Genomic DNA, 17,678 nt, shown 5'->3' on the forward strand with positions numbered 1-17,678 from the left:
CTTCTCTCTCTCCCACTCCCCCTGCTTGTGTTCCCTCTCTCGCTGTGTCTCTCTCTGTCAAATAAATAAATAAAAATCTTAAAAAAACAAACAAACAAAAAAAACTTGATGCCCACTGGTGTTCTTGTGAACACTAGTGGTCCATTCCCTATTCCTGCCAGTGCCTTTCCAGAGGCCTATAGCCTCTTTCCTTCATACTTTTGGTCATTTAGGTCAAATGAATGTGGCTTTCTCTTTTTACCTGTGGGACTTTAATCTTTTTTTTTTTTTTTTTTTTTTAAAGATTTTATTTACTTATTTGACAGAGAGACAGCGAGAGAGGGAGCATAAGCAGGGGGAGTGGGAGAGGGAGAAGCAGGCTTCCCGCTGAGCAGGGAGCCCGATGTGGGGCTCGATCCCAGGACCCTGGGACCATGACCTGAGCTGAAGGCAGACGCTTAACAACTGTGCCACCCAGGCACCCCCTTTTTATGGGGGGGGACTTTAATCTTTTTACCCATTCCCCACTACCATTCTTAATTTGGTCTCTGAAGTCTTTTTTGGAGACCTTCTTCCAGGCCCAAGTGTTCTCAGTGCTGCATCTGATATTACTGAGAATGTAATTAACGTTGTTTCATACTTTCCAAATTGCTCCTGATGGACAGACTTTTTCATATATATCCTTGGAATCCTGTGTGGTGCCTGGCACATTATGGCATCTTAGAGTTATATGCATGGTTGAAATAGGTTATATGTTTGCCAGCTAGGAAAATAGTACTGCTTCAACTTCTACTTGGGTTTCCTTCTGGTCAGTGGCAGTGTTTGTACCTAAGTAGCTAGGTGCCCCCCACCCCCCACCCCAGCACTTTAGGAACACTGTGAGAAGTGTGGGCGGAGAGAGGCCCTGGCAGGCAGATGCTGGGCAGCACATAACTCTTGCCATCTTGAATACTGAACACACCTGTAGTAGCAAACACTAGCACTTGAATGATTGTGATCTGTTTTATCACAAAGGCTAGAATGGGTAAACAGAGCATACACTAATTTTAATATGGTATAAATTATGAGGTCCTTGTCTAGTAGGAAACAACTATACAGGTAAGTTACAGGAGTTTGAATGTTACTTATAAAAATCTACTGAATATTATTTTGCAGAACCCTGAAAATGGGAAAAGCACCAAACTTAAAATCTGAACACATGAGTTCTAGGCACAAATGGCCATTCCTTCAGTTTGTTTGTTTTCCATAAAACAAGAAACTTGGACAGATCGTATCAAAGGCTTCTTTTAGCTCTAATACTCTGTTTTATAACTCTGGTTGGTGATTGTGCTGTGTCATGTGTTAACATTTAAAAAGAGTGATGGAATTTTGTTACTAGAATACTTGAGATGCACTTTAAGTTGTAGAAGTGTAAGCTCCTTGAGGGTAGGGACCATACCTTATTGTTAGTCTCCCTTGCATCTAGTGTGGTGCACTTTGCCATACAGTAGGCACTCAATAAGTATTGACTAAATTGTGTGCAATATCCCTGAGATATTTGTTCTTTCTGATTTTTGCCTTAGTGTTAACTTCTGATTTTTTATTTTAAGAATTTTTATAAAAGCTGTACATGCACTTTAAATCACTTAGAATTAATTGCAGTCAGCCTTCTGTGATGCCCCACGTTTATGCTTTTGGCACATCACAAACCCCTTGGAAGTGTGAGAACTCCTGCTTGAGACAAACTACATCAAAACACAGATGCTGAAGTTCAAGAATGTTTGAACATTTGATTTCTATGCCATATGCTATATTCTGACTCCATAATTAGAAATTACAAAAAGCATAGGCTTTCAATCCTGGGTGTGAATCCTGATTATGCCACCTGCAACCTGTGTTACCCTTAGGTAAATTACCTAACCTGAGTCTGTTTCTTTTTTCTTTTTTTTTTTTTAAGATTTTATTTATTTTTTAACCGAGAGACAGACAGTGAGGGAACACAAACAAGGAGAGTGGGAGAGGGAGAAGCAGGCTTCCTGCCGAGCAGGGAGCCCGATGTGGGACTCAATCCCAGGACCCTGGGATCATGACCTGAGCCGAAGGCAGATGCTTAATGACTGAGTGACCCAGGCGCCCAAGTCTCAGTTTCTTTATCAGTTAAATAAGAACCAATTTTAGCGGCTCTCGGGAATACTATGAGGACTAAATAAAATGTTAGCAAAGTATCTGGCACATAGGATGGATTCTTCCCCGCCCCCCCCCCAAATATACTGAACACTAAAGAATGTTGCTTCCACATCAGGTATAGATTGAGACAAAGATACCGTATAGGTGAACAAGGTAACACCACATTGTTTTCCAAAGTGGTTTATAAGAGTTCCCTTTGGGCGCCTGGGTGGCTCAGTTGGTTGGGCGACTGCCTTCGGCTCAGGTCATGATCCTGGAGTCCTGGGATCGAGTCCCGCATCGGGCTCCCTGCTCGGCAGGGAGTCTGCTTCTCCCTCTGACCCTCCCCCCTCTCATGCTCTATCTCATTCTCTCTCTCAAATAAATAAATAAAATCTTAAAAAAAAAAAAAAAGAGTTCCCTTTGCTCCACCATGCTTGCCAACACTTGGCATTGTCAACCTTATCAACCTAAAGGGTTCAAAATGGAATTTCATTCTGATGTTAATTTGCATTTTTGTAATTATTGAGGTTGAATATAGGAGTGATTCAAAGTATTTAAATAACCAGACATAGCTGATGTAGGAGGACCCCTACTCGTCCAGGTGTTAATCCTGTAATTTTTGGTGTGGGGAGATAGGGATTCTAGGGACTCACATAGCCAAGGCACTTGTGTGTCTCAAGGCAGTGACTACTTACCAACTAGTACGTAAGTACTTGAATGTTTAGGAACCAGTATAGCCACATCAGGTAAGTATTCATGTTTAAGGGCCATTTCTTTTTCTTCTCTGCAATGACTGTTTCTCCCTTCTGACACTTTTTCTACTGGATTGTCTTTGTTGATTCATAATTATTCATTATGTAACCTGGGTACTACTACATTCATTATCCATATATGCTACATACCATATCCCGGTTGTGTCTGCGCAAGTAGAAATTTTTAATTTTCATGTAGAATTTATTACATGTTCACTATGGATAGCACTTCTTGTGACTTACTTTTGGTATCTGACAGGGAAAACTACTCACCCTTTTCAGCTTATCTTCCATATAAATTTTAGAATCAGCTTGTTAGGATAATATGAAGAATTCTTGGGATTTTACAGATATGCCTTTAACCAATGGAATCCAATTTGGGAAGAACTTTAGTATCTTATGATACTAAACTTGCTGTTCATGAACATGGTTATTTCTCCATTTGTGCAGATTTCTTTTAATGACTTTTGATAAAGTTTTATATTTTCTCCATAAAAGTATTGGACATCACTTGTTTTATTCCTAACTTCTACATTGTCTTGCTATTTTAAAATGTGTCTTAAAAAAAATTATCACTAGTGTCACATTTTTTAGACTGTGAAGATACAGTATTATGAAAATGTTTTAATTTAAAAAATATGAGCATGATTATATTAAACTGTGTAATAAACAGTCTTTGCCAGTTTAACTTAAATAATAAAACCTGCTGTGATTTCAGACCAGCAGATACACTGAGAAGTTCATGCTTTGGGGTAAATTGAGATTCTTTATCAGCAGAGGGAGCATATTACTCCACCATTGCTAAATCTTTCAGGCTGTGGCTCTTTTGTCTCTTGGTCTTATAGCCTGGACGTAGGAACTCTATCTTTCTCTTCTTCGCTTCACTTTTATTTTTGTGTTTCTTCAGCTTTTTCTTGGCAGCAATATCAGGATTAGTTACGAACTTGGAAAAAAAATAGAAATTTTATATAACTTTTAAAGTAAATCTTAAACCAATAAAAATCAAATGCAGAAATGGGCCATTCTGTTCACCTTTAAGTAACACACATGCAACACATTCCCATTAAAGAGAATCTGGAGCCCCAGCTGTAAAGTCGCCACTTCTCAAACACAGCCAGTTCCTCTTTCCTCCCTGAGTAAGTGTGACACACACGCATGTACACACCCCTGATTAAAAATATTAACTCTAATGAACACACCATTATTTCCAAACAGCAAACGTACCTCTAAAGCCTTCCTCTTTTTCCGGAGTGCCCTTTTCTCATTAGCCTGTTTCTGTACTGAGGCAAAGGCTAAGGAGAAGCTCTCAAGTCCAACCAGCTTTTTGAGTAATTCCATGATTTCCTGGGATAGATTCTTCAGCATAGGGTCTAATCATACACAGAGTAATAATCAGAGATAGTCATGTAGGAAAGGACACATTTGAACATCTATAAAATCAACAACATGCAAAATATAAACTCCTACAGCATTATCACTTTTATTACTTGAACATTAAACAGTGATCTAAATCCAGCCTTTACGTTTCTGAGATGGGGGAACGGAAGCGTTGGGCATGACACTCCCAGCCACCACTCCTCTGGGATGCACCAAGAAGCCCACTTTCTTTCTTTTTTTTTTAAAGATTTTATTTATTTATTTGACAGAGACACAGCGAGAGAGGGAACACAAGCAGGGGGAGTGGGAGAGAGAGAAGCAGGCTCCCCGCAGAGCAGGGAGCCCGATGCGGGACTCGATCCCAGGACCCTGGGATCATGACCTGAGCCGAAGGCAGTCGCTCAACCGACTGAGCCACCCAGGCGCCAGAAGCCCACTTTCTTTTGGAATCCTGGCTCAGAAGACACTAATTTGAGAACCCGACAAACATTTGGGGTTACTTTATTAACCTGCTCAACTCTGTGCAGACAGGAGAAAGGTAAGTGTGTCTCTAGGCCCTCTCTAGTTCATGGGTCAGAGATGTTTAGCTCTGGCCATAACCTTTTTTCAAGGGGGGATAAAGACTGAGAAGCTGACAAAAGTCTTTGCTTCCCCACCCTTCCCTGCCTTCTGTCTCCCAAATGCAAATAACCCACAGGTTTTTGTATTCAATTTCAGGAGCTGTTCTAGGTTTCAAATTTCTTGAAGATGGGGAATAGTAGGGTCTTTTCTACCACTGAACCCCCAGTGCCTGGCAAATATTAGGGTCTCAATAAATGCTGGGTGATGAGAACCAAAGCAGACCTGGCCTTGACCATTCCTTTTCCTCTGAGAGGAAGGAAACTTTCTCAAGGTTGTAAGACTAAGAATAGTTCCTGCCTTGACATTCACTTCATTTTATTTTATTTTAAAACTTAATATCCACTTTACCTCCTCTCTTTCCAACTCCCAATTCCTTCTTTTCCTATTATCAAAAGAGACTGCTTAGGATCAGTGAGGGTAATGTACCAAATGCCCAGGCAAGAAAAATGAAAAATAGGAAAAGTAAACATATTTTAAAAGTATTTCACACTTTTGGGGCACCTGAGTGGCTCAGTCGGTTAAGCTTCTGCGTTAAGTGTCTGCTTTTGACTCAGGTCATGATCTCAGGGTCCTGGGATGGAGCCCCAAATTGGGCTCCTTGCTCAGCAGGGAGTCTGCTTCTCCCTCTGCCCCTCCTCCCTGCTTGTGCTCTCTCTCTCTCAAAGAAATAAAATCTTTTAAAAAAGATATTTCACACTTTAGCCTTATAATTAACAATAAGAGAATATCAGGACATTTTATTCATTATTGTCCATAGCACCATGAGGTTTAGAACCACCTCAAGTTATGGGTTTCTTTGCATATTTAACCTATGCTTAGGAGTAAAACATCTTTTAGGAGAGAAACATTCACTCTTCGACACAAGAAAGCACATAGAAGGCAGTCAAGTATAACAAATATGCCTTATTTGTTTGCTACTAATTGTTTTGATCCCTAGCAAGTTTTCTTAAACTCTGGCAGGGAGGGAGGGAGGACAGAAAGGAAGAAGGAAGCATTCAGGAAAGAAGTGAAGATTCAGAAGACAGGTGCAGTTACCCTGGTCCGAGTAGGTGCTGTTCATTTCTCGGAACAAAGGAGCTATGATCACTGGGAGATACGGCTTCACCTTGTCTATTCCAAGATCCAATGCTACAGCTCCGAGAAACTTAAAGATGCACGATCTCTGAAAGTATAGATCATTCATTGTTCGTTTGAAGTGTTTCTCTTGCAGCCCTACAAACAGTTAACTTAGAAAACAAGGTCTCTTTTGGGGCAGATATTACTGCTGCAGTTTTGGGTTAAAAAGTTCTAGAGACTTGGGAGGATTACTAATACCACTACAATGCTTTCTTCATGTATATTTTTAAGTGACTACTTTTATTCTATACATTCATCGCACCTTTAAGGGGTTTCTAGGTGAATAGGCAGCCTCCAGTTTTGCGATCCGGGACAACTTCTGGATCAGCCACAGCAGCGTGGCTGGCTTGCTGTGTTCTTCCTTTGCCTCCTCGTTCTCTTCTTTGTCAGAGTCCATCTTCACATCTGCACAGGACTTGTGTTCTTTTACTTCCCCTCTGGCCACACCATCTCCTAAAGCTTCTTGTTCTTCCATGTCTTCTTTTATCTTACCTTGCTTATCCTCAGATTCAGGTTCCAGTAAATATAAGACTTTGGCTACAAATAACAAATTCTTAACAACCTTAAAGGAGGGGGGGAGAGAAAGGGAGGAATTGGGACTTTGATTTTGAAATAAATACAGCTTAGTGAAAAATAGGTATTCTACAATTAGGAGAAAAAAAAAACCCATCACTGGGTATTGTACTATTAAACTGATGACTGTTCCATATTTTGATAATCTTCAGTTCTACTTTATAGTGTATCCAAACCCATTTTCATGTAATTCATCTACTTGGCCTAGTTCTACCCTCCAAGGTCACAAAGAATACTAAGGAAATGATTTCATTCCAGACTATCCATTTACATTTTTAAGAGAGCTTTCATTCCTCCTCCATTAAATCTCTTCATACAAATAAGTTTCCATTTATTGAGCAATGACTTTATACCCAGTAATTCTAATTCAACTCTAAAATATCACTGTTAGGTACTATTATCAGGAGAGAAAAGCAAGGCTCAGAATTATTGACTCACCCAAAGACAAAGTGGTCAGCCAGGATTTAAGTCTTTAGAATTCAAGCCTAAGTTCTAAAGCACTGAGCTCTTTCTCCTTAAATCCCAACTCATCCAGTTAAACAGCCCAGGGACCAATTTTAGACTTATAATAATGGACCCATATATTGAGTCCCTAACTCTGACATCCATGAAATCTCGGACATAGATGTTTCACACTAATTATGTGAAGGAGGACGCTAAGTTGGTTTTGGGTTTCTTTACCTTCCTGGATGCTCTATTAGAGGTGCTGTGTGCCAAAAGTTTCCCCCAAATGAAGGACTCAAACTGTACACACTGTCCAAGGCTAGCCTGGCCATCAACAATTCATGCCAAGATTCTAATTTCCTTCTTCTAGAACGTTGGCCTTCCTGAAGATAGTCCCAGTTTTGGAGGCCTTTTCCCCTTGTGGCAGCCACTTCACCCTAAGATTACAGTGAACTAAATTCTATAATTTCTTTCATCCTGGGTCAGTACTAGTAAATCCCTTCCTGTCCCAAGTTTCTATGGTTGTATCTGTCAACCTCTGTTCAGATTGATATTATGTGAGACCCTACCTGCTACTACCCTGGCAGGATTTCTCTGGTCTCACTTTGCTATCCACCAAATAGCTTAACATTCTTTCTCTGGCCCTGCCATATAATGAAGCATGCTATATTTTCATGAAAAAGGGATGGAAGTATCAGGGTTTATGGCATGCTACTTGAGATCACTCTTTGGATACAGCATTCAGTTTCCAGTTGTCCCATAACTTAATCTACATTGCTGCTCTATCTTGTCCATAATGACAAGAGTCATGATCCAGTGCCTTGCTCATATCCAGATAAGACATCTGTGTCATCATCTACCAACCCAACGGCTTTACCAAAGGAGATGATAAATAAACAATAGACCCTATTCTAAAGTAATTTACATTGGCTGCATATTTATAAATGCTTCCCTATTTACATTTTACTTATAGTTACATTTTATAATATGGAAATCCATAAAACTTTTTAGTGATTTATCTGCCTTCTGTTAAGGACAGACAATTCTCAGACCACACTGTAACATGACCATTATTACTTTCTCTTCAGCTTCCAGGAGTAAGGGAAGGAAATTCAGTAATACAGTTTATTGCAGAACAATCACAATCAATCCAGCCAACCAACTAATGCCCTTCAAAGCTTTGGTCACAATGTGGAATAGATCTTAAAATTAAACATGAAAAGATAAATAGCCTCCCACTGCATCATCTTTATTGGGAATTTTAAATTGGAATTTTTAATGGATCCATCCCCAAGATGGATCCCAGAGCTGATTAGAACTGAACATATATTTCCGTGTATGTCTATATTTAATTCCCCAAGCATTAAAATAGGAAAACAAACACAAATACCAAATGTAAGCCTACTCCTAGACTTGGCGGACTAGATCCCTTCTATTAAACCAGAAGGATGACAATACTTACCTGCTCTCCTAGGGACTGATCTAAGAATTTGGAATGCAACTGATGGCAAGAGGCTAGGGAGATACTTTTCATCTGTGGAAAGAAAATGGACATTGGCAGACACAATGCAGGATATTTCTCACTGTTTTTAAAAACTCCCAAGTAACTAGCTGTAATAGAACAACAGAGGTGCTAGATTTTGCTCTGAATGACTTGTATAGGTCTGGAGAGGGAAGGTCCATGACCAGAAATTGTCATGCCTCCTACCTGCACCAAGCACTTCAGCCCCCCAAAATGGGATACTTTCAAGCTCTGGGGCGATATAATCCCTCAGATTATTAGTAGAAAACTTGACAACATTCCAATATTTTCCTTCTTTCCTTCCCTTCCATCTTCTACTCATTCAGTATTTATGGAGTTCCCACTATGAGTCATGCATTGTTTTAGGCCCTAGGAAATCAGAGGTGGATATAACATGATCTCTAACTAATATTTTCATGAACATGATCTCATTTAGGAGGCAGGACCGACAGTATTGATATCATTTAAAAAAGTATTTTCCAATGTTGATAAAGAATTTGAGGGTGGTAAAAAAAAGAATTTGAACAAATAATAGAGGATGAATTTGCTAAATAAGCAAAAGTCTGACTAGACTGATATAAATTATTTTGGAAAACCCTGGCCTTGAGGTTGACCCTTCTCTAGTTCCCACTACTATAGAATCACACGTGCAACAAAGTCAGCTGTTAAGAGTTTCTCCCTAGGGCCAACCCCAAGATAGTTACATGAAGCAGAATGAAGATCACAAAGAAAAAGGTTTTAGGGAAACCTTACCTTTTGTTCAAGGTCATTTGTTAGGAACCTTATTGCTACAGGTACTGAGAGTTTCTTTTTAGTTTTTTTGGCCTTCTGTCTTCTAATAAGTTCCTCTGGTTGGCAAGAGGCAAAGAGTAATCCAAAAATCTGGGCTGCAGTGAGCCACACCCAGCTGTGTGGATGTCTCAGGTGACAGTGCACATAACCTAAGGGAACCAAAATGCATTTTCAGATTCTCAACTTTCCTGACTCTTCAGTGGTAAATATGATTAGGGTATGCATTCATTATCTATTATGTGCTTGGATTTAGAAACCAAAAAGGGACAAAATAGTCCCCGCTTCCTGGAAACTCTCAAGGAGCTAGGGAGAAGTGAGGTGGTGAAACACTGGAAACAACTAGAAAACCAACTCCTAACATGGTGAATGACAAAAGAGGTAGGAGTAAGCCTAGAAACAGACCGGTTCCATTAGAATTAGTTTTAGGTTCAAGGGAGATAAGGTGGCTGTAACACTTAACAATTTCTAAATTAAGTAACATAAGTACTATATACAGGCACACATTTATTTCTAATAATTCTTGAAATCAGTGGAAAGTTATCATTTCTTGAGGCTTTCTGTGTGCCAGGCACAGGGCTAAGTGTGTTACATGTATTATCTTGTTTAGACCTCACAAGAGTTCTGTGACATTAGAATGGTCAGTTCCATTTTACAGATGAGGAAAGGTTTCAGACAGGCTAGCTGAAGTGCCAAACTGTAATAGGCAAAACCAGGCCTGGGCCCCAGCTTCATCTGGCCCCAAAGCTTATACTCCTATGTTACCTGGCCACTCTGAAAAGCCTTGTGGGTTTTAGGGAACAGGATTAAAATTCTGGATGAACCATGTCATATCTGAGTTTTAGTCTATGATGCTTTATTTTATTAACAGGGTTTTACTTTTGTTGTGTATTCTATTTTGTAACAATCTGGCCATGCCTCAGTGAAGTCATACCAGAGTGGGCCACATAGTAACTTAGTAACTGTACTTAAAGCTTTCACTTCAATGTCTATTTCCTACAGACTAATCGAAACTGAGTATGTTAAATTAAAAATTCTAGGATCTTATTTTTCATATAAAGAGTGATATATAATAAATGTCCCATAGAAATTAAATGGTTTACTAAATCATGGCACATTTGCATGGTGGACTATTTATAGCTATTTTAAAAAATCATCTACTGAGTGTGTTATGGTATAGTAATATTCTTATTTAGGTACAAACAAGATAATGAAATGTATTACTTGTGAAATCATAAATATATAGTACTTTTCTTAGAAAGAAATGTTTTCACTGTAATCAATTTGAAAGGGCCTTTTAAATCTTTTTCTCATGGACTTTTTCCCTGACATTATATACTTTCTAAGTGTTCATATTCTAATTTCCCAAATCTGTTTTCAGTAATTCTATTACAACTAATGTGTTTGTTTTTAGATTTAAATAAAAAGGAAACACTTACTCCAGATTTTATTCAATGTCTCAGAGGGCTTGGTAAACTGAATAATATTACATTCCTTGATGAGTTTACTAATTAGTGTAAGAAAACTAAACAGAAGGCGATCTGCAGCTTTTTCTTCAGTCTCTTCCATGATCTAAAAACAGGATGGATGTAAATCAATTAAGACAATTTCAAAGTCTCTGATGGATGTTTTTACTCCAGCATGTAAATTTGTACCAGGGTTTCTCATCTCAGCTGACATTTGGGGTCAGATTAATTCTCTGTTGTGGGGAGCTGCCCTGTGCACTGTGGAATGAACTACAGCATTCCTGGCCTCTGCCCACTAGGTGCTAGCAGCACCCTCCACCCTCCACTTGTGACAAACAAAAGAATGTCTCCAGATGTTGCTAAATGTCCAGAGTAGGTGGTGGTGGGCTAGTGAAATCACCTGCTGGAGAAATTTTGATCTTCATATACTATGGAAGATAACTTACTTTAAAACCTCATTTAAAAAAAAAAATCCAACCACACAATTCTTTTTTTTTTTCCAACTACACTAAATTCTTCCTTTCATTAATAAACATTTTTTTGAACACAAATAGTATTTAATCTATTAGCTAAGCCACCTTAAGTAAAACTACAAAAATTAGCAAAAGTTTTATTCTCTGGCAAATTACTTACATCTTTAAAGTTTTCAGGATCAATTTCCTTTTCAATCACAGGAAGAATAGTTCCAAGTCTTCTCTCAAAAGAGACTCCTTCACTTTCCACAAATAAGCCACAGATGAGAGCAGCCAGTTGTCTATTTAAGCTCTACCAAAAATAAACCACCAGAAGACAATGTTAACACAACTTTTGGGAGGCCATTTCCAAAATCATAAAATGAAGGTGGGCATTACTCTATCCTCAGTATTTCTTTATGATGCCAGAAGTCAACATAATATGGACCTCTGGTGGCTAACATGAAAAATATGGAGAAATCTTCATGCCCAAGAATAACATTTAAAAAAAAAAATGGAACTCATCATTATCCATTAATACTTTTTCCATTTTAAATTAAAAAAAAAAATCATGGTGAGTACCATATACAGAATTGTCAAATCAGTATTGTATACTTGAAGCTAGTAACATTGTATGTCAATTATACTTAAAACATTTTAATTAAAAAATTGAAATATTCATACAGTACCCCCATTCCCCATTCTGACTTTAATACTTAAAGCCAGTATTATGACATATGTTGTTTATATTCCACAAACAGGGGCCACTGATGATGGTGGTAGAGTCAGCAATGAGATACAATCATTGACAAAAATTACATTTCATTAGCTGAATAAGCAAAACTGAAAACAAAAATACTCAATGGGGACTGGTTAAGCACGTAAGTGATACATTCATGTAGTAGTGTAATTGGCTGACAGTCATGCAGTGGGACTACATATGTATTCTTACTTAAAGTGAACACCAAAAACAGACTTTTCATTGAAATATGACTAAAAGCAACCCTAACCTTTTTTGCTCCAAACCAGGTGGTAACCATTTCAAAGAGCCAATCTTTTTTCTCAAGGTTGATTTTACTGAGTAAAGATTTGATTGTCATGGATGCCATCTTTTTACACATGGCAGAGGCATCATTCACCATCATTAGACAAAGAGGAATAAAGAACATTCCGCAGTTCTCATGGAGCAGTCCCTAAAAGAAAACAGGCAGTTATGAGCACACTCAGATTGGAATTCTCACGGTCCCCATATGGGAGGATTGTGGCTCCCAGGGGTCAAGGGGAACACAGCTACAGTTTGTGATTCAAGGTACCTGAGGGAATGTGTCAAAGAGGTAGGAGATCATTTCCAGAGCAGACTCTCTCCCAGTCTCATGTTCGTAACTAGGGCAAGAAGATTAGATAGACTTGTTAGTATCTTTTAAATTTACCAATAATTGTTTTTAAAAATTTTAAACATTGTTTTAAGGTGTTTGTTTCGGGGCGCCTGGGTGGCTTAGTCATTAAGCGTCTGTCTTCAGCTCAGGTCATGATCCCAGGGTCCTGGGATCGAGTCCCGCATCGGGCTCCCTGCTCTGCGGGGAGCCTGTTTCTCCCTCTCCCACTCCCCCTGCTTGTGTTCCCTCTCTTGCTGTGTCTCTCTGTCAAATAAAATCTTAAAAAAAAAAAAAGTGTCTATTTCTTAAAAAGTGGAAAAACCTCCATTTTCCCAATTTTAATGCTTATATATATATATATATATATATATATATATATATATCATGCTACCATATAGCTTTAAATGTAATTTTGTTAGATTTTTTACCATTCTCCTTAAGTAGACTCTAATGAAAATCAATGCCCAGACTGAATTCGAAAAGCAACGTACAGAACCGTCACAGGAAACCATGCACATTGTTTGATAACCAAGTCAATGATTCATATGATAAGACCCTTAGAGAAGGTGCCATTAGGTTTAGGTTTTGTCATTTTTAAGACAGCTGCCACATTAAAATGAGAGAGGATACTAACCCTCTACCCCTGTGTAGTTTATGGCTTAAACTTACTTCAGTTGAGCAAGCATGAATTCCAAGTTTGGTCTCAATTTGTCACCCAGGGGATAGTCAAGAATATATTTCAGAAAAACCTAGGAACAGAAGTAATACAGATGATTATTTGGGTCCTGTCTCTCCAGGATTCCTGCTTCCTAACCTGCTTTCTGACACACACTGGTAAGTTATAAAGACCTTTCAAAAGAGTAATCAACCAGGTGAAGCCTGCCTTCTGAGTCAACAACGTACTTTCCTTTCTCCTCTGACCTCACTTATTCAGGTCCTGCCCCATATGCCTGATTAATACTCAAGTCCTGGCCTACCACTGGCATGGATGTTTTGGGCTCCACATCTAAGCTCACATGTAGGAAGCACCTCTCTTCCATAGTTGGTATGCTGTGGTGGACTCAGTATGGACTGTGGTTCAACCCTGTATTTCCCCCCTGAATAAGAATGACAATGGTGATAATATTAATATTGATAATAGTAACTATTTTTTAAACATCTTCTATATGCCAAACACTGTACTAAGTGTTTTTCAGTTAACTGTCATCAGTCCCTTGGAAAGTAGGGGATATTAACCCCATTTTACAGATGAAGAGAATGACATTGGCACAGAGAGGTAAGTTAACTTGCTCAGATGACAATGCCAGAATTCCATACCTCGTCTATCTGCATCCAAAAGCTCTGTTTTCAAGCGATTATACTAGTCAGCCTCTTTTACTAATAAACTGCAAAAGCTAAGGCACATCATTATACTTCTTAAGGCCTATTTTCTTCCCAGCCATAAAATGGGGGTATTTCTTCTGAAGGGTAACTCAAACAGAAATCAGTATGTAAAGTTCTGGGCACACAGCTAGTGCTTAATAAATAATAGCTGGCCCTCCCCTCCTTCTTCCTAACAATACTCAAGGAGACTTTTTCTAAAGACCCGCTTCCTCCTTTTTCAACAGGGCCTCCTCAGCAGCCCACAGCTTCCTTCAACCCCAAGTTCATATTTCCAGTTCAAACTTTTCTATCCTGGATGTGATATACACTCATATAATCATGGATGAACAAATGTATAAATACAGATCTTCTCACGTCACTCTCCTCCCTTGATTTCAATAGCTTTCTGCTATTAGAATAAAGCCCTAAAATCTTTAACAAGACCATAAGGTCTTGCCTGAACTGGCTCCTTCCCCATCTTCATTTAGCTCCTCCAAAATGCGAGGCCCCTAACGACCTCAAGGTTTACCTTCCTCAGGCTTTGGCTACCTCCTTCACCTGGAAAGCTAATCCTTATTCTTCCTTCACATTTTGGCTTATAAGCCAATCCTCAGGAAAGTCCTCCCTGATTCTAACACCAGGGTGGTCCTCAACCTGATCATATGCTTTTCCATATTTTCTCAATTCTAAGAGGCACAGTTTTTCACATTTTAACATCTCTGAAATTGGGCTATGTCTTAAAATTGATGGCATCTTACCGTGTCATAGATTTTTTTTCTTTCTTTGAGGTATATAAATAATGGTGTGTCTTGTAAAAGATTAAATAGGACAGCACTTTCCCCCTCCTGGCACTTACGATGGTCTGTAATTAAAGAACTGGAATTTTTGCTTTGTGCCTGTCTACTGTAAAAATTTCACTGATAGGGACTATAAAAATTTTGTTGACTGCCTTTCTAGCAGCACCTGGCACCCAGTGATATGCACAGTCAGTTGATGACTGGACCAATGGATGGAAACCTTTGGTGCAGGTTACTATGCTGCAGAAGGAAAATGTCTTCACCCATGTGAAACATTCCACATGTTATGGGCTATCAGTCAAAGTGCTCTATGTTAACTGAAAATGCCCTTAAGACAAAGCAGAGTTGCTCCTCAGACTTGGTAAGTAAATGGGTTCCTGAGTATTAAAGCAACAACAATGTGACACAAAATCATCTTCAAAATTCAGCCAATGTTGACATGTCTCTATCTAAAAACCAAACTGAGAAGACAGGACCCAGTCCTTGCTATGGGAATAAGGTCTCTCTACAAACCTGTCTGCACTGGACTCTGACAGGTTCGCTTTGTGCAGAAATTGCCAACTTGGATACTTTCCGCATGACATCATCAATTTCCGGGACCAACAACTTTCTTGATAAAATGGCCTAAGATACAAAAGGAAAAGACATCTAATTTCATGTTCTACTGCAGATGGGTGTAAGCTGACCTGATGTTAAAGCAGTCATAGGCAATTTCAAAAATAATGGAAGTAATCTCCAAAAGAAAAAGAACATACACTTAAAAATATTTAAAATGGTGAATTTTAGGTTTTATATAGATTTTACAATTTTTCAAAAAAAAAGGAAAAAAACTCCAATGTCCAATACAATAAATACAAGCATGGTATTTTTTAACCTATATTTATTTTCCTATATTTTTATAGAAGTCTCTGGAAGTGTTAATAGAGAGTTCACATTCAAACATCTTAGTAAGTAGATATATTAACAATCCACCAAAATCATAACAATGTTTATAATTAATTTTGGAAATCTACAGCTAGTCAAAACACTATGTTCCACATTATTCTAAGTATCTAAACCGAGACTCAAATCCAACATTCTGGTGACACTGTACCTTCAGAAGACCAAATGCAGTAGCCTGTCTTGAAGTATCATAAATGTCTTCCTCAGCATACGCTAGTAGAACTTGAAGCTGCTTCTCGGTTATCTGGTAAGACTTCACTTTCTTCACAAGTATGGTCACACACTGCAAATTACAATAGTGAGGTTAATAACCAGGACATCCTACAAATGAAGATCCACTGAAATGGTATGGACTTCATACAACATTAATGCTTTTTTACACAGGATACCAATCCTCTGGCCTTAGCAAATTAATCTGGAAAAAATTCTGGCCAAGACTACAAAGGACGATGGAGAAAACTATACTTTTGATGTTAATTCTGGTCCTGGCTATTTTAAGCACAACTGAAAACACCTCACCTTGAAACAATTTACCACCAGGTGGAAGTTCTGGCCCCTGGCAGCTCCAAGTTTTGCATAGTCCTTCAGCAAAAGGAAAAGGTGTTTGGTCAGCTGTTCTGCTTTTGTTTCTATGGAAGGCAGAGGGAACCTCAAGACCCAGATCAGGCATTGTAAAGCACCTGTGATCACCTGAAAAACAAAAATAAAACCGATCAACCTGTGTAGTGACCAAATGTAATAACCCAGCACCCAAGGCTGGGTAGACTCTAAAAGCAATCAAGTTGAAAGAGTGAAATACTCTGCCCAGCCCAGTCTGGAAGCACTATACCAAAAGCCTAAGAAGATAGGAAGGTTTCCTATTCTCTATGGTAGAACTTATTGTTTCTCCATGGCAAGTAAAGATATATTGCAAGCAAGTAAGAAAAAGTGGTCACTGTATTCTTAACCTGTATGAATAAATGACTGGATGGGTTGGCCAATTTTAGCACCTTTGTTTTGTGTGTGGAAAAATACATTATAAATGACTTCTATTTTCTAGAATGGTACTTTATCCATTCTAAGCATATGTGTATAAGGTATTCCATATATTAGAAATACAAAGATAAAGAGAACATGGTCCCCCTATTTTCATTCTTTTTTTAATTTTTAATTTTATTAAGTAGGCTCCATGCCCAGTGTGGGGCTTGAACTCACGACCCTCAGTTCAAGAGTTGCATGCTCTACCAACTGAGACAGGCGCCCCACACCCTTCCTCTATTTAAGGAACAGACAGCTGGCTCAGAAATTAAGCATGGGAACAATACACTATAGAATTTAATATAGTTAAGTGCTGTGCAAAAGATATGAAAAACATATGCTGGAACCAAGCAATTACATGAGAATCCATGAATCTCTGGGCTAAACCTTAGAGATTGTTGAGATCACCTAGTTCAGCTCTACCTAACAGACCCATGCTATTCTGGTTGCTGTAATGGTCTTTTTGGACTGAATTAGGTGAAGACAAAGGAAAGGCCTTGGGAGTCACAAAGGCCAGGGATCATATCGCAGCTCTGTAGTTTATTACCTATTTGACTACAGAGATGTTACTTAACCTCCTGGCACCTTCACTGTAAGAAAGGCAATCAGAATATAGGAGAAGTGTAGGCTCTGGAGTCTGACAGACTGAGGCTCATATACTAGATCTGTGATCTGGGCCAAGTCACTTAGCCCAAGGTCTAGTTTTCTCATCCATAAAACAGAAGCATTAATAATACGGTGCCTCATGGGTCATTATGAGGATTCATACCAGTGGGGGATAGTAGTATCAAGGTTGATGAAGAGGATTAGTGCTGACACGGGGACCCCACTACTCACCCTCATAACACTGTTGTGAGGATCAAATGAAATAAGTAACGTACATCCCAGGGCTTGTAAAACTATTAAAGGCTATCCAAATACATGGGATTATTACATTGGAAAACA

The 17,678-nt window shown here is 38.8% G+C and overlaps 1 protein-coding gene across 1 annotated transcript in view; it reads right to left on the reverse strand.

The window, feature by feature from the left end:
* Window positions 1-3,422: 3,422 nt before the first annotated feature.
* UTP20 (UTP20 small subunit processome component) overlaps window positions 3,423-17,678 on the reverse strand; it is a 102,491-nt gene continuing 88,235 nt past the window's right edge. The window contains exons 49-62 of the mRNA XM_044915349.1: window positions 16,236-16,406; window positions 15,868-15,999; window positions 15,288-15,398; window positions 13,285-13,364; window positions 12,553-12,622; window positions 12,250-12,432; window positions 11,421-11,552; window positions 10,761-10,893; window positions 9,286-9,473; window positions 8,473-8,544; window positions 6,256-6,555; window positions 5,913-6,039; window positions 4,104-4,249; window positions 3,423-3,822 (exon numbers count right to left, since the gene is read on the reverse strand). Coding sequence (XP_044771284.1) covers window positions 3,667-3,822; window positions 4,104-4,249; window positions 5,913-6,039; window positions 6,256-6,555; window positions 8,473-8,544; window positions 9,286-9,473; window positions 10,761-10,893; window positions 11,421-11,552; window positions 12,250-12,432; window positions 12,553-12,622; window positions 13,285-13,364; window positions 15,288-15,398; window positions 15,868-15,999; window positions 16,236-16,406 — 2,001 coding nt within the window. The 3' untranslated portion in view covers window positions 3,423-3,666. The remainder of the gene's footprint in view (window positions 3,823-4,103; window positions 4,250-5,912; window positions 6,040-6,255; window positions 6,556-8,472; window positions 8,545-9,285; window positions 9,474-10,760; window positions 10,894-11,420; window positions 11,553-12,249; window positions 12,433-12,552; window positions 12,623-13,284; window positions 13,365-15,287; window positions 15,399-15,867; window positions 16,000-16,235; window positions 16,407-17,678) is intronic.

This window comes from Neomonachus schauinslandi, chromosome 5, assembly GCF_002201575.2.
Source record: "Neomonachus schauinslandi chromosome 5, ASM220157v2, whole genome shotgun sequence".
In the NCBI taxonomy this organism is placed as follows: Eukaryota; Metazoa; Chordata; class Mammalia; order Carnivora; family Phocidae; genus Neomonachus; species Neomonachus schauinslandi.